The sequence below is a fragment of the Maylandia zebra genome, linkage group LG10 (assembly GCF_041146795.1).
Source record: "Maylandia zebra isolate NMK-2024a linkage group LG10, Mzebra_GT3a, whole genome shotgun sequence".
Taxonomy (NCBI): domain Eukaryota; kingdom Metazoa; phylum Chordata; class Actinopteri; order Cichliformes; family Cichlidae; genus Maylandia; species Maylandia zebra.
Window position 1 is genome coordinate 34,183,004 of NC_135176.1, and position 23,578 is coordinate 34,206,581.

At 43.5% G+C, this 23,578-nt stretch overlaps 1 protein-coding gene across 1 annotated transcript; it reads left to right on the forward strand.

Moving 5' to 3' along the window:
• The first annotated feature begins 1,772 nt into the window (after positions 1-1,772).
• Positions 1,773-20,704, forward strand: oatx (organic anion transporter X). Its single transcript, XM_004556940.2, has 16 exons — positions 1,773-1,870; positions 2,077-2,190; positions 2,296-2,463; positions 2,598-2,671; positions 2,753-2,882; positions 2,987-3,090; positions 3,167-3,321; positions 3,398-3,566; positions 3,662-3,785; positions 3,857-3,972; positions 4,141-4,195; positions 4,323-4,482; positions 5,310-5,418; positions 13,136-13,214; positions 13,302-13,429; positions 20,378-20,704. The coding sequence occupies exons 2-16, from the start codon at positions 2,164-2,166 to the stop codon at positions 20,463-20,465; spliced, it is 1,686 nt and encodes a 561-aa protein (XP_004556997.1). The 5' UTR covers positions 1,773-1,870; positions 2,077-2,163; the 3' UTR covers positions 20,466-20,704.
• The last annotated feature ends 2,874 nt before the right edge of the window (positions 20,705-23,578 follow it).

The following is a 23,578-nucleotide window of genomic DNA, read 5'->3' on the forward strand; positions in this document are numbered from 1 at the left end:
AAATAACTAACTAGTTATTGGAGCATGTTTAGCGCTGTCTTGTGGCGGTAAAGAACGTGACAGTGTAGTCAGGTTAACCAGCGGGCCACCTGACTCAAACAGGCTCCCCTCCACACTGATTCATTCAGTCTACAGACCCGAACATCACAGCTAATGAGTGGATTCACGTGTTTCACTGCAGCTCGCCACAGCGAGAAACCGCCGACAGCATCAGAGAGACACAACGACGAGCCTCTACAGTTCTTATTTACCTCTCAGTTATTGGTTCAGTCGTTAGTTAGCGCCAACCAGGTGACGTCATGTTTTGTACAGGCACAGGATGGCACTATGGACACTCCTTTAGGCCGTGCCACAGATAAACCTGTGACGGTGTCAAAGTAGGGCTCTTTGCTGGAAACCAACCTGAACACGTATGTTTGACCTCTGAGGGTTACTCAGACTGAGTGTGATGGATGATTACAGAGGTCGGTAATGATCAACTGAGAGACGGCGAAGCGTGACGGGAACAACGTCGAGTCATCGTGAACAAGGCAGATTCACTAATGACCTATACACAGACTGGAATGTTCACTAAACATTTCTTTTGTCCCGTAGCTCACAGACTGATTTATGATTGGTTGGTTGATTTGTTGATCAGTAGAAACTCGGTAGAAACAGTTTCATGTTTGAGACATTTTGTATTTCCAAAGAGAAACTTTGTCACAGAAAGAAACAGCCAAACATGAACTGAACAATTCAGTTTATTTTCAATTCAAAGTCTAAAATCAGACAGATTTTAAATGGAGTCTGGTGTGGCATACTGACGGTTTCATTTTAAGGCTTTTCAGAATCAGAATACTTTATTGATCCCTGGGGGAAATTATTTTTTTGTCACAGTGCTCCATTATAAACCAACATTAAAGAGACAGACAATACGCTAACTAAGAATAGTACAATATATACACACGTGTATATATATATATATATATATATATATATATATACACAAGTCACTCATTAATAAATAGCTGGAAAAGAAACGTGTAGTTGTAGCAGTAAGAGTTTCAAGAGCTTTTGTGTGACTGAAGAAACATCTCACGCTGTGACCTCTGACCTGTGTCAGTCTTTCTGCAGCTTCATAAACACTGTAAAGTCGCCTGCTCTGCTGCGCCCTGATTGGGACACTGACACACGTGTCACAGCGTGTTCATGAGTTGCTGCCGCCACCATTCGGAAACATGCTGAGATGATTGTTTGCAAAAACTGCTGGACAAATTCCAGCGAGAAGCTCAGTGAGGAGCGAGGACACGAAAACAGATGACTCCACGGGGGGGGGACAAGTTTCCACAGTTTTCAGATGTTTTGAACACTTCCTGATGAACTGTTATGGACTTTTATTTTGAAATCACAACAGTATGACTAAGAGCCCCAATAAAGTATTTTATTTTGAAAATCTAAATGTCTAATCCTTCTAATTGTTGTCTAATTTTTGTGTTCTATCCAGTTTTTCTTTCTCGACTCATTGAGATACAAACGTATTATTACTGATACATGATTATGTTCCTGTTCCTGATCTTCTGCTCCAGTCTTCCTGTTCTTTATTAAAATACTCGGGTCGCTGTCAGAGCACAGACCGCATTAGTTCTCTGATGGAGTGCTACAGTGTGATCGTTTCCTCCCTGCTGAAGGTGTCTATTTGGTTGGTGGTGATGTTGGTGGTGACTTTGACGATGTCGCCAGTGTCTCACAAACATTAACACAAACACAAAGTTAGGAAAATAGACAGTGTCCTAAAGTCACTGATTAATGTCCAGTCACTCATTTCCTCTCAGTCTGTCTTCTGCCTGCTCCGTCAGTCGCCCCTCCGTCAGCGGGCCGTCCGGCAGCCTCTGTAAGTACTCTGAGTAAATCCTCTTTCTGCCTCTGCATTCTCCTCAGCTGCAGACTGTAATCCTTTAAGAGCTCTTACCAGACTCCATGCAAATATTTCACAATTTTAAACTCGAGAAGAAACTCGGAGCAGTTGTTTTCATGTTTTTCACTCTTTGACCTTTGACCCAAACACCTGCTCAGGTCTGCTGTTTGGTTTCTTGTCAGGTTTGTTCTGATGGAACAAAAGTTCAGATCCTGAGAACACCTGGAAGCACCTGAAGATACCTGCTGCTATTTGTTGTTGTTGCTGAGATGGGATTCGCTGAGCTGCTGGATGAGGTGAGACACTTAAATTCCTCCTATGCAAGAAATAACTTCACTGTCCAGGTGTGTCATACAGGTGTGTAGGGTTAGGGTTAATGTGTTTCCTGTTGTTATGGCAAGGTTGGTGGGTTTGGCAGGTACCAGTGGATCCATGTGACCCTGATCAGTTTACCTGGTTTGCTGATGGCGAGTCAGAACCTGCTAAACAACTTTGTCTCTGGAGTCCCCACTCACTACTGCAGCATACCAGCCAATCACAGCTTGAGCAACCTGTCGCACCTTCACCAGGTGACCTGTCAGCCTGACTGTCTACCTGTCTGGGCATTTTAGTGCAGGCACTATGATCCCATTTCTTTAGTTTTCTCAATTTTACTTCCTTAAATCAATAAATCTGGATGGATGAATGTGATTGGTTGTTTCAGGTGGATGAGAAGCAGCTGCTGAAAATGTTTATCCCTCCTGATTCTTCAGGAAATAGACTGGCCCGCTGCAGGAGGTAAGGTTTTCTTCCTTCTCCTCAGTTGTTTAAATAATTAACCTGACCGTCACATCATTTCCTGTTGCACCTGTTGTCCAGGTATGCAAATCCTCAGTGGCAGCTGTTAGCTGCTAACAGTTCCACTAATGTTAGCCACCTAGAGACCGAAGACTGCATTGACGGATGGACCTTTGAGCAATCAGACTTTCTCGCCACCACCGTCTCCGAGGTAGCGGCAGGCACACGGCGAGCCTATTAGCGCGCATTGCCACAGATATGTTAATGAGGTCACTTGTCTCTTACCTATCAATCTCTCACCTGTGTGTGTCACAGTGGAGTCTGGTCTGCTCCCTCCGTCCTCTCAAACAAATGATTCAAACCATTTATATGGGTGGAGTTTTAACGGGAGCCATAGTCTACGGCAGCTTATCTGACAGGTGAGAGTTACCTGTGTATACCTGTTCATTGTCTCAGGTTAGCAGTGCAATCCGACTCCTTCTGTCTATCTCTCAGGTTTGGGAGGCGGTCCGTTCTGATTTGGTCATACCTGCAACTTGCTGTGCTTGGCTGTAGCTCCGCCCTTTCCCCCACATACTCCACCTACTGCATCTTCAGGTTTCTGAGTGGGATGGCGGTGTCTGGGGTCATCATTAACGGAGTTTCCCTAAGTACCCGTCTACCTGGTTCCTTATTTACCTGTCCACCTGGGCACTTGTCTGTCTTCCTAACTGAGTGTCTCCTCAGAGGTTGAGTGGATCACAACCAAGACGAGGACAGTAGTCGGCACACTCAGTTCCTTCTTCTTCACCTTTGGTCAAATGGTCCTGGCTGGGCTTGCATATTGGCTGAGAGACTGGAGGAAGCTGCAGATGGTTGTCTGTGCACCTAACTTCCTGTTCTTCGCCTACAGCTGGTCAGTCAGACTTAAAAAAAGGACAGTGATTGGTCAGGTGTTTCTCTCTGCTCTCCGATTGGTCAGGTAGTTCTCTCTGTGCTCTGATTGGTCAGGTGGTACTCAGAGTCAGCTCGATGGCTTGTTTTGAACCAGCGCTCTGAGGACGCATTGAAGAGTCTTCACCGAGTTGCTCGGATCAACGGGAAATCAGAGATGATCGATAAGATCACTGTTGAGGTAACCTGGCCACCTGTGTAAAAGTGCAATTTCTCCAATCAGATGCTGAGCTCTGTCCCATGTGACTGCAGGTGCTCCACTCTCACATGAACAAAGAGATTGAGTCGGCTCGTTCAACATTCACGGTGTTCGACCTGCTGAGGACCCCGGGGATGAGACGCATCTCCATTTGTCTGATGGCCGTCTGGTCAGACATACACCTGCTCATATGCTCACCTGTCTCACCTGCTTACCTGTTTACCCATTTACCTGCTCTTCTGTTTACCTGCTTCTTCTATCTGTTTTATGTTTTTTTTATTAAATAAAATGAAGCTCCTGTATCCACCTGTACACCTGTGTACTCACCTCTGTGCAGGTTCTCTACTAGTTTTGCATACTATGGCCTGGCGATGGACCTCCAGAAGTTTGGGGTGAGCAACCCGATACCTGTCTTCCTACTTACCTGCTGAAGTTTCAGTACACCTGTTTAAACTTCTTCTCCCATCCTATTGGTTGGATCTGCTGTACTTCCTTCCTATTGGTTGTTTGTTGTTGCAGGTGAGTATTTACCTGATGCAGATCATCTTTGGAGCTGTAGATATTCCCGCCAAACTGTTTGCATTGGGAATACTCAGTTACCTGGGGAGGCGGGTCTCTCAGGCAGTTTGTCTCTTCTTCTCTGCCGCCATCATCTTTGCCAACATCTTTGTCCCCACAGGTACATCCTAATCCTGATCCCCATTCTGAATCTATTTGAGACCCTGGCCCTGATTCTAATTCGGAAACTGATCCCAATCCGTATTCTGATCACAATCTTGATTTAGATCCTATTCCATATCCCCAAATTTATCATAACACTGATTTAGGATTGTGATCCCAAATCTCATTCTGATTCAACCCTGATCCTGATGCAATCTGAACTGTAATCTTAATCCCGACTGTGATACTGCCCTGTTCCTGATTCTAATTTAGATCCCGATTCTAATTCCAATTTGAATTTTTTAAAAGAATCCTAATTCAAATCATGGTCCTGGATTCTGACAACGACCCAATCTGAATCATGATTCGACCCTGATATGAACATAACCCCAATCCATTCCTATTCCCTGTCCTGGATTTGATCATGACCCTGATCTTAATTAGGATCCCAGTCACAATCCTAATGCTGACTCTGATTTCAGTTCAGATTCTGATCCTGGTCTGAAACTGATTCTAATCCAGATCCTATTTCTGATCCTGAATATGAACCTGACTCCGACCCAGAGTCTAATTTTGGATTCTGATCTTTATCCTGATCTAAGTCCCAATCTCTATTGAAGTCTGGGTCTTGATTTTGACCCCGATCCTAATGTGGACCATGATCCCAATTCTAATTTCAATACTAATTCTAATTCCTACCCAAATCTTTGATTCTGGCACTGATCTAGGTCTTTAATCCTAACCCTAATTCTGACCCTATGTCCTGTCGTGAACCTGAACAAAATCCTGACCCTGCCTTGAATTCTGATCCTGGTCCTATTCCCAATCCCGTTTCTAACCCCACAGACATGCAGACTCTGAGGACCACGCTGGCCTGCCTGGGTAAAGCTTTCACCTCAGCCTCCTTCACCACCGTTTACCTGTACACCGGTGAGCTGTACCCAACTGTTATCAGGTGATTAAATAAAACCAATGGCTCATATTTAATATTAAATAATGTTAATTTACCTAACAAAAAACGCATATCTACAGGATCAAATTGCTGAAACAAATGATTAATGAGTTTGAGTAATATTCCTGTTCTGATGACTTCATAACCACTGGTCTGAATACTAAACATCGCAGCTAGGCCAGGGTCATGTGACTCATCTCAATAACTCACTGATAGGATGAGGCAGGGTCTCACAACGGTTTCACCCGAAACCCTTTTTCACACCTTGACTCGGGGGTCAGCAAGCTTTAAGACCCAAAGAGCCTTTTGGACCCGGTTTACACGGAAAAGAAAACTGGGAGCCGCAAATACTTTTTGACATCTAAAACAAAGATAACACTGCACACATGTAAAAAACAATGTAAGATAAGATCAGATAAGATAATAAAGTTCTATCTTATCTTATCTTATCTTATCTTACATTGTTTTTTACCGTTATGCTAAACAACTATAGTGTGTTGCTTATGAAATCCATGAAGTGCTACAAAGAAAATAAAATTTTATTTATGTAATGAACACATTTTGAACTCTTAAAAAATTATAACAAAAAAGAAAAACATCCAGGGGAAGGTCTCTTTTAAATTAATTAAAAAGATGAACTTAAATTTAGCAAACAAAGACTGAGCCGTCATCCTTGTATCCTTTTTGGGCTTTGACCTGAATTTTAAAAATAATTGGAAAAAAGCACTATGCTCCTAAAAAATAATAAATATTTGCAAAATACCTGCATAAATATTTATTTTGCCTGGTTAATGTGTATGGTGGGGCGTGGTCTGCAGTGCTGCTGCAAGAGAGGTGGTCACACCTGCCTTAAAGTCGGTGCTCTCTCTGCTGTTGTGTTATGTGTCGGACTGTGTGCTGGAAATAAGACCAGCTGCATGCGCACAGCAACCGCGTGTGAAAAGTGGCCAATAAAGAGAAGCTGTAAAGCATGTTCATGTAAACATCGTTGGGTCTGCCGTGATATAATAATAATAATAATAATAATAATAATAATAATAATAATGGATTGCATTTCTATAGCACTTTTCAATGGGACTTCTACTCCTGAACCTCTGAACATACTGGTAGGCCGTTCTCGTCAGAAGTAAATGCAAATGAATCTGCCCAGGCATCATTAAATGTTCTATTTTCTTCAGATATTTTTCTTTTCTTACATTTCTCCATACTTGGGCTACCTCGATAAATGCACGGCGTTTCGGCAGATATACCAGCTTCTGCGAGTGTGACTCTAATTTTGAGCAATGAAAAATAATAAAATATCATTTTATTTTTATATTTCAAGATCACGATAATCTTCCAATGTAGAACTACAAGTTAAAAAAAGAACGAACTCAAATAAAATACACTTCAGCTAAATACTTATAATTTATTTTCCCAAACCACGGAGCCGCAGTACAGGGAGTGCAGAATTATTAGGCAAATGAGTATTTTGTCCACATCATCCTCTTCATGCATGTTGTCTTACTCCAAACTGTGTAGGCTCGAAAGCCTACTACCATCCATCCATCCATCCATTTGCTTCCACTTATCCTTTTCAGGGTCGCGGGGGGTGCTGGAGCCTATCCCAGCTGTCATAGGGCGAGAGGCGGGGTACACCCTGGACAGGTCGCCAGTCTGTCGCAGGGCCAACACACAGGGACAAACAACCATTTTCACTCACATTCATTCGCACATTCACACCTAGTGACAATTTGGATTATCCAATTAACCTATCCCCACAAGCTGCATGTCTTTGGACGGTGGGAGGAAGCCGGAGTACCCGGAGGGAACCCACGCAAACACGGGGAGAACATGCAAACTCCACACAGAAAGACCCCGGCCTGATGTTGGAATTGAACTCAGGACCTTCTTGCTGTGCGGCAACAGTGCTAACCACCGTGCCACCGTGCTGCCTACTACCAATTAAGCATATTAGGTGATGTGCATCTCTGTAATGAGAAGGGGTGTGGTCTAATGACATCAACACCCTATATCAGGTGTGCATAATTATTAGGCAACGTCCTTTCCTTTGGCAAAATGGGTCAAAAGAAGGACTTGACAGGCTCAGAAAAGTCAAAAATAGTGAGATATCTTGCAGAGGGATGCAGCAGTCTCAAACATGCAGAGCTTCTGAAGCGTGATCATCGAACAATCAAGCGTTTCATTCAAAATAGTCAACAGGGTCGCAAGAAGCGTGTGGAAAAACCAAGGCGCAAAATAACTGCCCATGAACTGAGAAAAGTCAAGCGTGCAGCTGCCAAGATGCCACTTGCCACCAGTTTGGCCATATTTCAGAGCTGCAACATCACTGGAGTGCCCAAAAGCACAAGGTGTGCAATACTCAGAGACATGGCCAAGGTAAGAAAGGCTGAAAGACGACCACCACTGAACAAGACACACAAGCTGAAACGTCAAGACTGGGCCAAGAAATATCTCAAGACTGGTTTTTCTAAGGTTTTATGGACTGATGAAATGAGAGTGAGTCTTGATGGGCCAGATGGATGGGCCCGTGGCTGGATTGGTAAAGGGCAGAGAGCTCCAGTCCGACTCAGATGCCAGCAAGGTGGAGGTGGAGTACTGGTTTGGGCTGGTATCATCAAAGATGAGCTTGTGGGGCCTTTTCGGGTTGAGGATGGAGCCAAGCTCAACTCCCAGTCCTACTGCCAGTTTCTGGAAGACACCTTCTTCAAGCAGTGGTACAGGAAGAAGTCTGCATCCTTCAAGAAAAACATGATTTTCATGCAGGACAATGCTCCATCACACGCGTCCAAGTACTCCACAGCGTGGCTGCAAGAAAGGGTATAAAAGAAGAAAAACTAATGACATGGCCTCCTTGTTCACCTGATCTGAACCCCATTGAGAACCTGTGGTCCATCATCAAATGTGAGATTTACAAGGAGGGAAAACAGTACACCTCTCTGAACAGTGTCTGGGAGGCTGTGGTTGCTGCTGCACGCAATGTTGATGGTGAACAGATCAAAACACTGACAGAATCCATGGATGGCAGGCTTTTGAGTGTCCTTGCAAAGAAAGGTGGCTATATTGGTCGCTGATTTGTTTTTGTTTTGTTTTTGAATGTCAGAAATGTATATTTGTGAATGTAGAGATGTTATATTGGTTTCACTGGTAAAAATAAATAATTGAAATGGGTATATATTTGTTTTTTGTTAAGTTGCCTAATAATTCTGCACAGTAATAGTCACCTGCACATACAGATATCCCCCTAAAATAGCTAAAACTAAAAACAAACTAAAAACTACTTCCAAAAACATTCAGCTTTGATATTAATGAGTTTTTTGGGTTCATTGAGAACATGGTTGTTGTTCAATAATAACATTATTCCTCAAAAATACAAGTTGCCTAATAATTCTGCACTCCCTGTATAAAGACTGAAGGGCCGCACGCTGATCAATAGTGGGTCCAGGACCATCTTAGGGGACACTCCCACGGGGCTTAAAAACTGGGATTCTCTAACATTTCATCTGAGAACTGAAGAAGCTTCTCAGTTGAAAGATCTTCAAGCAACTTAAAGAAGTCCAGACTGCGATGACCTGATGGCTGAGAACCTTCAGACATGTTGCCTTGCACTCTATAAACTAAATTACCAGCTGACGGGGGGAGAGCACTGTTGTTTTATTATTATTTAATGCTGACCTATGCTTCCTTATTTTTCTTACTGTGTGGAACTTTGACATTTTGAATAATAATTCAAAGTTATGTTACAAACAAGGGCAATACAAATTATTAACCTGCTGGCTGTTACCATCACACTGTTTCCATAGTCCACATTATGAAACTTAAATGAGTTATTATTACTATTATCTCTAAAGCACAGTGAAAATGACACAGTCTAAACTGTGTATAAAGTTTGTTTTTTCAGTGCAGGAATCAGACAAAAATGTGTTTCTGTTGTTGGGCTTGAACGGCAGAGTACTAAGTATGAAAATGTGTAATTCTCTTTTGGTTTTTAAATGGATGTGGTATCAGTTTTAATGAAGTTACATGTTTGTTTGTTTGCTGTTTAGTTTGTTGTTGTTTTTTCTGTTGTGGAGGGTAGAGTTGCTTTAATAATGAGAACACGGCATAAGTGTTGCAGCCTGTTCAGTCACAAACTTTATATAAACGTTTTCACACTATCTGCGTAACGTGGTGATTGGTTAAAAATAAACATCAGCACGTTAAAGATGAGTGCACTGAGCTGTAATTACCAACGGCCAACGTGTGTTTATGAGTCTAATGCTGGTTAGCTTTTGGGATTAGCATGGAGCAGAGCTAGCATTAGCTTACGCAGGTGAACAAACCCTGCAGATGGTGACGCTCAGAACCGTGTGGACCTCCATAATTCACCTCAGTGTGTGAAGATAAGATAGAACTTTATTAATCCCTCGGGTGGGTCCTCTGGGAAATACGAACACACACGAACACACACACACACTTCAAGTATTGAGTCTATTGCACTGTTGACTATTTACAAAAAGTATTGCACAAGGTATTGTACAGTGAGCTTAGTTGTCCCCCCCCTCCTTTGTCCTCCTGTTTCCTGTTTCCCCTCCCTCTCCCCTCCAGAGAGGAGTTAAACAGTCTGATGGCGTGTGGGACAAAGGAGTTTTTAAGTCTGTTAGTTCTTGTCTTTGGGAGAAGCAACCTGTCACTGAACAGACTCTTCTGGTTGTTTATGGCTGTGTGCAGAGGATGCCCAGCATTGTTCATAATGTCCATCAGTTTCTTTAATGTCCTTTTCTCTGCCACTGTCACCAGAGTGTCCAGCTTCATGCCGACCACAGAGCCAGCCCTCCTGATCAGTTTCTCCAGCCTGGATGAGTCCTTCTTTGCTGTGCTGCTCCCCCAGCACACCACAGCATAGAAAAGTACTCCAGCAACCACCGACTGGTAAAACATCCTCAGGAGCTTCCTGCAGATGTTAAAAGACCTCAGCCTCCTGAGGAAGTACAGTCGGCTTTGGGCTTTTTTATACAGGTGCTCTGTGTTGCATGACCAGTCCAGTTTATTGTCCACCCACAGCCCAAGGTACTTGTTGACCACCTCCACCTCCTCCCCCTCTATCTGAACCGGCAGTGGACCTTCTCTGGACCCCCCGAAGTCCACAACCAGTTCCTTAGTCTTTGAGGTGTTGAGTTGCAGGTGGTTTGTGTGACTCCATGCGACAAAGTTCCTCACCAGACTTCTGTACTCCTCTTCCTGATCATCCCAGATACACCCCATGATGGCCGTGTCATCTGCAAACTTCTGAATGTGGCATAATTCAGAGTTGTAGCAGAAGTCAGAGGTGTACAGGGTGAAGAGAAGAGGGGACAGCACAGTTCCCTGTGGTGCTCCTGTGCTGCTGACCACAGTGTCTGTCAAGTGTTCCTCTGACTGTGAGGTGTCCACACTTGAAAAAGACCAGACTTTGAATTTCACTCAACTTTATTTAGACCAACTAGTTTGATAGCTGGTAGGTAGCAGCAGGTAAAAAACCTTTCAACACAAAAATAAAGAACATTCCATTAACCAGTAACATTCAGATAAATTACATGCATTACACAGAAGACAGATGAAATAACAAAATACACTTCAGTAAAGCCATTTACCATGTGGTTAACTGTTAATTTAACTGTGGTTCTTAAATATACAAAATGTGTCTTCTTTGCATTAACACTTTTTTTATAAACAATTGTATTTTAAAGTATACATTTTAAAGTTCACAAACATTTTAATAGACTTTAACTAAGGATTTTCTTTACAAAGAATTATTTTCTTTAAATCAAAACCAAACATTTATTCACTAGTTTTACGATCCACCCAAGGATTTGGGGTAACTATTTTTAATATTAATTAACATAAATATGTGGGAACACTAACTGCACAAACAATTTATTCAAACTTAAACATTCATTTTTGTCAATATAATTTTTTAAACTTAAATGCAGCAACTATTTCCCTAAGCGTAAAACATTTGCACAACTGAGCTTCCATAGTTCCAAATATATGTGCAGCAAATGTGAGCTCAAGAGCTTACCGATAGCCCGTCTTGTTCAAAGTCTTCCTCACAGTGGAAAAGTGGATCGTACTTCGTTTGCTGTCCTCTCAGTATGTCGCACACGGGTCAAATGACTGCTGCATGCATTTTAAGGTCTACTAGGCACGCCCACCCTTGATTGCTCTAATGTGGCTCACCTGGCAGGGCGGCGCACACCAGGCCGTGCTTAGTTGTTGATTGCACCCAAGGTCTAATCAGTGGCCATGCTCAAACAGCAGCACCGAACAGGTAGTGGGCAGGAGGAGGAAGAGAGGAATAACAGGCACACCTACTAGGTCAGCGCGACAGTGTCAGACGTGATGTCCTTCAGCCTGACGTACTGTGGTCTGTCGGTGAGGTAGTCGGAGATCCAAGCCACCAGGCAGGGGTCCACCTCCATCCTGTTCAGTTTTTCCTGAAGCATACAGGGCCGGATGGTATTAAAGGCACTGGAAAAGTCAAGAAACAGGATCCTGACCGTGCCTTTTCCCCCATCCAGGTGTGAGTGGGCTCTGTGTAGGAGGTACAGGATGGCATCCTCCACTCCGACACCCGCCTTGTATGCAAACTGTAGTGGGTCCTGGGCATGTTGTACCTGTGGTCGGAGGAGGTTGAGGAAGAGTCGCTCTAGAGTCTTCATAAGATGTGACGTCAGTGCCACCGGTCGGAAGTCATTCAGCTCATTGGGCCGGTTCCTTTTGGGGACTGGGACGATGCAGGATGTCTTCCATAGGGCGGGCACTCTCCCCAGTCGCAGACTGAGGTTGAAGACTCGTTGTAGCGGCTCCCCAAGTTCAGCAGCACACGCCTTTAGCATCCTAGGACACACCTTGTCTGGGCCTGCTGCCTTTCTGGGGCGAAGCTTCCTCAGTTGTCTCCTGACCTGATCCACTGTGACACTGGGAGATGTTTGGGAGGAGGGGAGGGGGGGAGATGTCTTGCTGCTGAGAGAGGGATTGGAGGAGGGGGGTGTCATGGTGTCAGGAAGGGGGGGAAGCGAGGGAGGTAGGAGAGTGGGGATTGGACTCTGTAGTGAAGGTGAGGGTGGGGGGGTTGTGGGCTGGTCAAACCTGTTGAAGAAGTTGTTGAGTTCGTTTGCCTTCTCCACAGTCCCCCCCACTGTGCTTTTCTTGGTGTTGTGGCCTGTGATGGTTTTCACACCATTCCAGACCTCCCTCATATTGTTCCTCTCCAACTTCTGCTCCACCTTCCTCCTGTAGGTGTCCTTTGCTTCCCTCAGGCAGCGTTTCACCTCCCGCTGTGCTGCTTTCATCTCCTCCTTCACTTTGCTCCTGAAAGCCTTCTTCTTCATGTTGAGGACAGCTTTGACTTCCTGTGTTACCCACGGTTTGTTATTAGGATAACACCGTACCGTCTTAGCAGGGGCGACTGTGTCCACACAAAAGTTGAGGTAGTCTGTAAGACAGTGTGTCGCCCCCTCTATGTCCTCACCATGTGGGCTCAGGAGCACATCCCAGTCTGTGGTGTCATAGCAGTCTCTCAGAGCGACTCTCCTCTGTTAGCATAATGCCAAACATAAGAAGCTTATCAGAATTCTTCTTACTCTGATAAGCTAAATGATTTGTTTCCTTGCTACATCATGTCATTTCCTGTTTGCATGTCTGTTTTATGTCATACGTAAAAACATTTAGATCATGTGATGTGTGCCTGTGCTTTCAGGCAGACGGGAATGGGCTTCGTCTCCACCATGGCAAGAATTGGCAGCATGGCAGCGCCCGCCGTCCTCATCCTAGATGAAGTAATGTCACTAATCTAACCGTCCTTTGAATATGATCGAGGTCATCAATACAGGCAAACACTTTACTGATGGGACGACATTTCCCAGGTACTCCCTGCTCTGCCTAGCTTGGTGTACGGTGGCTCGGCCGTGCTCGCCGGCTGCTTCGCCTGCTTCCTGCCAGAGACGCTCAACGTGCCGCTGCCTGACACCATCGAGGACGTGGAGGCCAGGTGGTAAGCTACCGGCTATCTGCTAGCTTTACCAGAGCCACCTTCAGGGATCACAGAAAGTGTCAGGGATATTTTCCTGAAACTGCTGGATAAACAGGCACTCACTCAAGAACGAGATCGCACAGCGCTCTTTGTTGCACTTGCCGCAAGGGAAGTAGCTGCCTCCGAACTACTTCAACTAGCTTCCCTCTGCAGGCTGCTTTTATTGGTTACGCTCATGAGTATGCATTTTACAACTACATGTGACATTCCTGAGCAGGCATATCTGAACAACATCAGTGTCTGTATTCTGTGTGTGTGTCTTCCTGCCACACAATATATGCTCACAACTGTTAACCACATTTCCTGGTTATCCAAAGGCCATCTCCCCACACCCGTATACGGCTTAACTTTAATGGTTCACCATATACAAGCGTAGGCGAGCCCCTAAATAGCTGGGAGTGACCATCCCTCAGAATGTGCCTGTAGTTAAACAGCTACAGCTGATTACCTCCTCCAGCATCATAGATGTGTCGGACGAACAGAAGAATATCTAACCACGCAGTTTAAGGCACGGTTTACACATTTAAGTGCAACAATGGCAACATTTAACAATTTCAATCTAACAGAAGGGAGCTAAGATTAACCACAGAACAGAGCTAGAAACATAGAAATGTACTTAAAGGTGACAGATCTAGAACTTAAATCCCTTCATAAACCCAAAATAAATCACAAACCCACCAAACTCAAACACTGAGTCACAGGAACCATGACCGATTCTTCAGTCTTCTATATCTGCTGTTCACATTCAAATGTTTGTATTAACAGTTCTTTAACCTTCTCCTGAACACAGTTATTATTTCAGACATGCAAATATAAGTGAAATAACAAGAGGAAAAACAAATCAAGTTTTCATGTATATATCTATGTCTGCACATAAAAGCAGCAGGATGAAGTTTACACTTTTCCTGTTCCCACCCCCTATTTCAAATTGCATTGCTTTCAAATCCATAATTAACATTAATGGATCCATACATGTTTCACTATGTACAAGTGCAACACATGAACATACACAAATAAAACAATTTTCAGCACGTAAACAAAAACAACAACAAACTACATGTTTACATCAACTAAGCGCCCTGTGTTTAACTTAATCTCTGAGCGTATTTCACATATATGTGACAAACACCTGAATGAACACTTCATCCTGGAGTACTCTGACAATGACCTATAAAAATGAGGACACAATGAGACGACTCAGTCACTGACAGGAAGATTTCCTATATTCATGCATTTATTCTTTTTAAACAGGCGTGTGAGTTTTATGTACTTTTCTTGATCTCACCTGTGCAGGTGTTGCACACACTAACTCCTCTGATACTGTGATATTTTACATTTGTCCTTCAGGTCAGGAGTATTCGGTCTCATTGTGGGGCAAAGACTTATTTGCTGCTTTGTACACTGTGCAGTTCTGAGGGCGACCAAATCTTTAAATTTGAGAATATCTAATTTGACAAAAAGTGGATTTGATGGTTCTCTTGCAGTAGTTTTATTTTTCATCCCTATTACTCTCTTTTGCAGAATCAGGGCTTGCCACAGTTGCACTGGTGCGCCTAACTTTTTTCTTAGGCGCACCGGCACAAAAGTTAGGCGCACCCAAATTTTTAAACCGCATCTCTTTACACCGCAGTTTTACATGTGCACTTTATTGGGGGAATTGCTGTCCATACAGACAATACTGATTTATAAATGATTCACTAACAATCTTGTCAACACAAAGTTCTTTATTTGGAGCACATTTCTACCAGACAGATAAGTTAAAAAGTGCTTGTGCTTAAAGTGCTTTGGCTCTCTTAATGATCACATCGGCTCCTCTGACGACCTGTTTGCTGCTGCCTGCCGCTGAAAGGCAGCGGGGGGAGGGGACACTTGGGCATTCATCGCAGCATATAATGTGTTTCTGGACACACTGCTGCTTTTTCAGCGTTCAAAGATTGATGGCTCTGTGTCAGAGCTGGCTGTGAACTTCAGACGGATCAGGCCTTAACAAAAAAGTTATCAATCGTTCTTTTCATCTTCTCTTATTACCCACAGCTACATCCACTCTGTCAGGCCTAGGCTGCTCACTGGGGCTGGGTACCATCACTGATTTCTACAATCCATTTGATTCGATTCAGTTTTGCCTCAGACAGTCAGAAATATTAATATTCTGATCATTTATGAGCACTGATACATGTGAGACTTCATCAGAGGCGTGAGCATCACAGCAGAGGCCTTTGTGTCAAAGTAACTGAGAATAAAACAGAAAAACATGAAGCAGATTTTCCTGGCCTGGATTTTTATAGCAGATAACCTTAAAAATATTCTGCAATTTTGCATAGTTTGAAAAAGTTTAAATTTTAATGTACAACATGAATAGCAGCGGCCCCCAAACTGATCCTTGTGGAACCCCGCACACAATTTTGACTTTATGGCATTTATTTGGGTAAATTGTTTACGGTTTTTAAGGTAACCCATGATAATGCCCCCTCACTGACCCCACATGTACATAGTTTAAGTTAAAGATTGTGATCAACGGTATCAAATGCTTTTTTTAAATCTAAAAAATTCTGACAGCATATTCTTTGTTTCCAATAGCAATTGTTACTTTATGTATAAACTCCATTAAGGCACGTGTTGTGGTCCTTTTGGGTCAGAATCCATACTGCTGTTCATATAGTGCATTGTTTTTTTGATAAAGTCATATAATCTATTGTAAAATATTTTTTCCAGTATCTTAGAGAACTGCAGTAGTAGAGAGATGGGCCGATAGTTTGTGAGAAGATGTTTATCTCCAGCTTTATATATTATATGCTACCTTTGCGATTTTCATCTTATCAGGGAATAAGCCACTTTGTAATGGCAGATTACAAATGTAGGTAAATGGTTTCACAATACATCCAATAATATCTTTAATTAAGTCCATATTAATACCACCACAGTCAATTTCTTGGAGTTAAAAGATGTAACTATATCAATAATTTGCTCTTCATCTACACCCCTCATTAACATTGAGTTTGCTACATTAATAGTTTTAGGAGGGTGTCCAGTTTTTAAAGTTTCTTTAGCCAAGCCAGGGCCAACATCAAGAAAAAAGTAATTAAAACCATTTATGTCACTAGTCGTTGTATTTTGCATGAATGGAACATGGAGAACATGAACTGCTCTTCTGGCTTCTCTTGCCTACTCCTCGCTGCTAGAGACCTGGCAGCTCTTTGCATAGCCGAGCCAGATTTGGCCCGAGGGAAGAAGCAGCTGAGACCCTCAGTATGTCTTGAAGATGATCATCAGTAGTTCTGGACCTGTACTTGGACTTACTGAAGTCCAAGGTGGAGAAGAGCTTTTCGCACAAGTATGTGCTCCCAAAAAGGCACATGGTCTGCTTGAATATTCGGGAAAGCCGAGGGAAACTAGGGCTCAATCCTCTCAAAGGTTGCCCAAGCTGCTTTTCCACTCACCTCCCTGAACTTCACTTTGAGTTCAGAGTTGCACTGCAGCTCAATGATTCCTCCATTTGAAGAACAGAAGAGGCATCTTGCACATCAAAGGAGAAGGGGTCCGCAAAAATGTGAAATGTGGCTCTGTTTGTCTTGAAGTCAGCAAATCTGTGATCAAATTCCTCCTGTAGCCTCAAAATGACATCAACATACTTTTTTTCCTGCATCCACGAGTGCCTTGCATGCTGGGAGATGGCAAAGGTTTGTCTGAGAGAGCTGAGCTTTCCAGAGCGCCAGTTTTGTGGAGAATGCTCTCACGTTGTCATAGGCAGCACTGACGAGTTGCCCCTGGCCTTGTAACGTCTTGTTCAGTACATTAAGCTCATGTGTCATATCAACAAGAAAAGCTGAGTCCATGAGCCATTTGGGATCAGTCAGCACAGGAACACTAACTCCATCCTTCTCCATGAAGGCTTCACTTCTGCTCTCAACTCAAAAAGTCTCTTTAATACATTTCCCCTGCTGAGCCAACGTACCTCAGTGAAGTCGAGCACATCCCCATATTCTGACTCCATTTCCTCTAAAAAAAGCTCAGAACCTTCGGTGCTTTAAGCCCCTGGATCTGATTTGGTTGATGCATTTCACAACAGTTTTAACTCTTCCAGTTTTATTTGAAGTGCCACCAGTCCATGTTTCCTCCCTGTCATTGATGACGCTCCATCTGTTGTTATTCCAACAAACCTCTTCCATGGCAAATCTCAATGGCATCACACAGCTTGTAAATATCTGCTGAGCGGTGGTCTGGCCATGCATTGGAATTACTGTGAGCAGCTCCTCCATCACTTCAAAACTGTCATCAACACCACGGACATACATTGGGAGCTGGGCAGTGTCGGTGGTGTCTGTGGTCTCATCAAGAGCGACTGAGTATACACTGAAACATTTGGCTTTCTCACACAGTTGGTCATAAATGTCACTTGACAGGTCAGAAATGCGATCTGCTGCGGTGTTGGCAGAAAGGCTGATGTTGCTAAACTGACCTTTCTTTCCCGGACAGACTATATTTGCAGCCTGCAATATGCACTTTTAGACAAATCCCCCTTCTGTGAATGGCTTTCCTGCTTTAGCAATCATCTCACTGACCACGTGGCTCCGACTGCTGCCTGCTGCATTATTCTCTTTGGTTGCTTTCTTGAAGAAATCTTGCTGCCTCAGTAGATCTGTTTTAAGACTGGCAACCCAGTTCGCTCTCTCATCTCCCTGGTATTTTGCATCCACCTCAGCATGTCTAGTTGTGTGATGACATTTCAAACTGTATTCCTTGTGCAGCGCAACTTTCTCTGTGCAAATAAGACAGGTCGGGGTGCCCCTGAACTCAAAGAAACATTGCATTTCCCACTTTTCCTGAAATTGTTGGTGCTCATCACCAACCTTTCTGTCATGTTTGGGCTGTGTGGCAGGCAGGAATGGACCTAAACGCAAACTCACAGGAATGGAACTTAAACTCAAAAGCACAGCTTTTATGGTGGGAAACAGATCATACAAACAATACAAAACTAAACTGGGAAAAACTAATTATAATGTGCACAAGGAGACACAGGGAGAATCACACACATGGGATGATGCGACACGGAAGAGAGGGAGGCTTTGACAAATCAATACACAGAAGGTGATGAGGGAAGTGGAAGCACACGGGGATCACAGCTGAGGATAATTACACGCGACAGGACGGGAAAGACACAAAGTGAAGGTGCTGACACCAGACACAAACCTTCAACACAACACGGGACGTACACAGAGGCAACCTGGAGAGGGAGAGAGAACAAGGAGCAGCACATGACGGGGTGAGGAAAACACGGAGCGCAGGGTACCAGAACTAACATCACAATATAAACACAGTTACACAAAGGGAGACACAGAGGGCAACTACATGATAGCGAGCGCAAAAAAGGCTGCTCATGGACTGTTATCCTGTTGTTACAGGAGAAAGAAGCAGAAATGACACTGTGACACATAACAAATCAGCTGTTGTTCAATTCAATTTTATTTATATAGCGCCAAATCACAACATAAGTCGCCTCAAGGCGCTTCATAGATACAGAGAAAAGCCCAACAATCATATGACCCCCTATGAGCAAGCACTTTGGCAACAGTGGGAAGGAAAAACTCCCTTTTAACAGGAAGAAACCTCCGGCAGAACCAGGCTCAGGGAGGGGTGTTGTTGATGTTTTTTGTTTTGACTACTTTTACATTATATTGCAATATATGTAATGTTCATGTGTGAGGCAATGTAAACAGAGTGATGTAAATAAAAAACATCGACCCACACATTACGGTACGACCCTATAATTAGTCCGGGTTACCGCGTCGCTATGTGACTGCAGAGTAAATTAGGCTGCATCCTTACTTTTCTTTTATGGCGCAGCTTACTTATATAAATATATATATGTACAATGTCCCGCCGGGCAGCAACTTGAAAAACAACTTTTTTGAAGTGTTGTGAACGCAGCACGCTGGGGCGAATGTCCGCGTGTGCCGAAACGAGGCAGTCAGCCAGGCACAGAAAAGAAAACAGTCCAGGGCAACGCTGTTGTACGTTTCACTCAATGAGAAATGTTTCTCTGCTTGCATCAAGTCCCGCCGATGTCCCGCCCCCGAGATCCATATCCCACCGTGATTGGTAGGTTCGTTCAGCTCCACACACAACACTGTAAAGTGTCTTACATATCAAACTCGTGGGCCGCACTAACATTACATTTGCATATTAAGGCGGGGGCCAGTTGTGGCCCCTGACACAGACAATACAAAAGGTGACACGTGGATAAAAATGTAAGCTTAAAAAAACAAAACAAGCATTGATCAACAGAAGGCCTGTTTAAACAGAAAAGTTTTAATTGCTTTTTAAAAGAATCCACATTGTCAACCAAATGTAGTTGTGGTGGTAGACTGTTCCACAGACTTAAAGGCTCCGCCCCCTTTAGTCTTCAGAATGTTCCTTAAATGAAAGAAACAGTAGATGCTAGAAAGCCAATCAGAAGCCTGGGTTAAGCACTAGACTAGATTGGACAGCCTACCCAGCTGATGAGGCTTAAAGGACATATGCAGCTGAATGTCATCGGGATAGAAATGAAATAATGTCACTAAAAGATTGAATGATGCCAGCTAAAGGAAGCGTGTAAAAAGAAAACAATAATGGACCCAAAACTGAGCCCTGTGGAACAGGTTAGGTTAGGGACGCAATGATAGAGGTCAATCTGATGAGTTTTCAAACCCAAAGGACCATCTCTCTCCATTTACTCCATTATTAACGCGAACTTGTGTGAAAAAGTACATTCCAGTTCTGGTACCTAAATTAGCTTCAGTGGCTGTGTTAGCATCACTAGCTGTGTTAGGTTAATTAGCTGCGATGCTAACATCCTACTGTTGCTCTCTCATAGACTGATCGATCACCTGATAATTAAAGATGAGTAATCACATGTCTGTCTTTGTAAAGGTCTGGCAGACGCAGCGCCTCACAGCAGGAGTGCGTGGCTTTAAAGGAGCTCAAGGAAGCAGAAGAAAGTGGCCTCAATGCGCTCTGACCAACAAGACGCTGCCACATCACACCATCAGGACCAATCAAAAGGGGACTGACTGTTGACCAATCAGGTGTTTTTAAGATACAGACCAATGAAGATATCTAGAGTAAATTAACTGGTGATTATTGATTGATCTCATGTAATTGATCAGATCAGAACAGCAGACAGTGATAATGATCAATAATTAATAACACTCTCATTACTGTTGTATTGAACCATCATTAATAAAGATGTTAATCTGCTCCTGAGTTTTGACTATCAGGCTTCAGGAATGAGCTCCTGTGTGGGAAGCTCTTCCTCATCAATATAAATTTAATATAAGAATATTGATTAGCTGGCACTCAGGAAGAAAGCTGCCAGCTTTGTACACCAGCACTGCTGGGTAAGATAAAGTTTTTACTACAGGGCAAAAAAAGATCCATTTGATCCACTCTGACTGCTCACCTAAGCTAAACTAATTTGGAAATGGAAGTGGTTCTTATATAGTGTAAGAAGCTTTATTCAACTTATTCAACCTCAAGCTCTTTTTCTATGCTTACGTGTTCTCTATGTAACAGTGACACTGTGATGCATCCATCGCAGAGAAACCCGGGGTTAGGATCTTGCCCAAAGATATTTGGCATGCAGACTTGAGCAATCAAAGATCAACACACAAACCTCCTAATTAGTTGATGACCTGCTCTACTTCCTGAGCTACAACCACAAAAGCCATCATCAGTGGAGCTGTGATAGCACAGGTCAGCATGGCAACAGGTAAACAAAGAGCAAAGTGTCCATGAAGACGTCAAACCGTGACATTCATTGAGTTTAACCTGACTGGACAAAACACCCCTGAAAAGTGTGCAACAGGCAGGTGATGAGGGTGGTGGAGGTGTTGGTCAGACCCCCTGAGACTGAGTCAGGTGGTCAGGTTCAAACTGTACCTTTTAAAAGTGTACTGGCTGAATCTCAATGTGTGAAATCATAATCGAATGTAATCAGATTACTTTCAGACTGTCTGCAGCTGTTTTAAAAGCTTAGGGTTGATAAAGATAAGATAAGATACCTTTATTAGTCCCGCAAGGGGAAATTTCATAATTAGCCATAATTTCATGAGGCTGCCGACCTATTGCACGCAATGGCGGCGCCATCTTACCCTCCGACCACACATACACACATACATGACACAAAACATCACATGGGGAAGACAGGTCAGAGAGGTATAACAATGGAAAATGCACCACACGAGGAAAGATAAGGAGAAAAAATAACTCCCCCCAGACTGAGCTCCAACAGGGAGACCGGTAGTGATGTGCGATACCACTGATTTCTTTTCTGATCCGATACCAAGTAATATTCAGGGTGGCATCGACGATACTGATCCGATACCGATACTTTGTACAAAAACTTATTTTAGTTATTGTATCTCAAATTATAGCATCATAATGATTACAGGACATCAGATTACTTGTTCTTATCACTTAATAATGCAAAGTTCATCATATAGAAATAAAAAACCTGAAGTTGTGCCTATTTGAACACCTTGCCTGCCTGCAGCACTAAAGGACTCCGTGAGAGACGTCTGTCTCGCCCCAGCAGCACCTGTCCTTCTCCTCCTCTTCAGTTCGCCTCAACATAAGCTCGTCATATTCTGTGATATGATTTACTCTGTGTCTGACAAATTTGTGGTGTTGCCACAACATCTCACTTTCTTGCCACATGTATCACAAACTACGTTTGTGGATGTAAAATACGTCCGCACATGACTCCATTTACGCTCAGCCATTGTTGTGAGTGCGCACACCAAGGGGCTGCGACACATTTATACATTTCGCACATGTCTATGAAAGGCGGAAGAGGAAGTAGTTCCTTCCAATGTAGACAATCCGAATGAAATAGGTTCTTTCCACTGTGTTCCTGTTAATGATAAACTACAAATTTACCCTAAATTACTAAAATATCGATATTTTAATGTGAGAATCGATTCTAGTCCTGACAGGGACTAGAAAGAGAGCAGATTTCTCCTGTTTTGGCTTCCTGTTAAATCCAGAATTCAAAATCCTGCTCCTCACATACAAGGTCTTAAATAATCAGGCCCCATCTTATCTTAATGACCTTGTAGTACCATATCACCCTATTAGAGCACTTCGCTCTCGCTCTGCAGGCCTACTTGTTGTTCCTAGAGTATTTAAAAGTAGAATGGGAGGCAGAGCCTTCAGTTTTCAGGCCCCTCTTCTGTGGAACCAGCTTCCAGTTTGGATTCAGGAGACAGACACTATCTCTACTTTCAAGATTAGGCTTCAAACTTTCCTTTGAAAGGGCAATCGTGGCTCAAGCGTTAGGAGTTTGCCTTGTAATCGGAAGGTTGCCGGTTCGAGCCCCGGCTTGGACAGTCTCGGTCGTTGTGTCCTTGGGCAAAACACTTCACCCGTTGCCTACTGGTGGTGGTCAGAGGGCCCGGTGGCGCCAGTGTCCGGCAGCCTCGCCTCTGTCAGTGCGCCCCAGGGTGGCTGTGGCTACAATGTAGCTGCCATCACCAGTGTGTGAATGTGTGTGTGAATGGGTGGGTGACTGGATATGTAAAGCGCTATATAAATACAGGCCATTTACCATTTTTGCTAAAGCATATAGTTAGGGCTGGACCAGGTGACCCTGAATCCTCGCTTAGTTATGCTGCAATAGACATAGGCTGCTGGGGATTCCCATGATGCACTGGGTGTTTCTTCTTCACTCACTGTATTAACAGACCTCTCTGCACTGAATCATATCTGTTATTAACCTCTGTCTCTCTTCCACAGCATGTCTTTATCCTGTCTTCCTTCTCTCACCCCAACCAATCACAGCAGATGGCCCCGCCCCTCCCTGAGCCTGGTTCTGCTGGAGGATTCTTCCTGTTAAAAGGGAGTTTTTCCTTCCCACTGTCGCCAAAGTGCTTGTTCATAGGGGTTATTTGATTGTTGGGTTTTTCTCTGTATGTATTATTGTAGGGTCTACCTTACAATATAAAGCGTCTTGAGGCGACTGTTGTGGGGTTTGGCGCTGTGTAAATAAAACTGAATTGAATAATTCCACACCAGCCTATCAATCAACCAAACACCCAGACAGACGTTTAACTCATTTGAAAGCCTGATGCTTAG

Coding starts and splice junctions, on each gene's coding strand:
- oatx (XM_004556940.2), top strand. CDS start 2,164: ATGGGATTCGCTGAGCTGCTGGATGAG. Junction 2,883..2,986: donor TCGCCACCACCGTCTCCGAG/GTAGCGGCAGGC, acceptor TGTGTGTCACAG/TGGAGTCTGGTCTGCTCCCT. Junction 3,091..3,166: donor TACGGCAGCTTATCTGACAG/GTGAGAGTTACC, acceptor TCTATCTCTCAG/GTTTGGGAGGCGGTCCGTTC.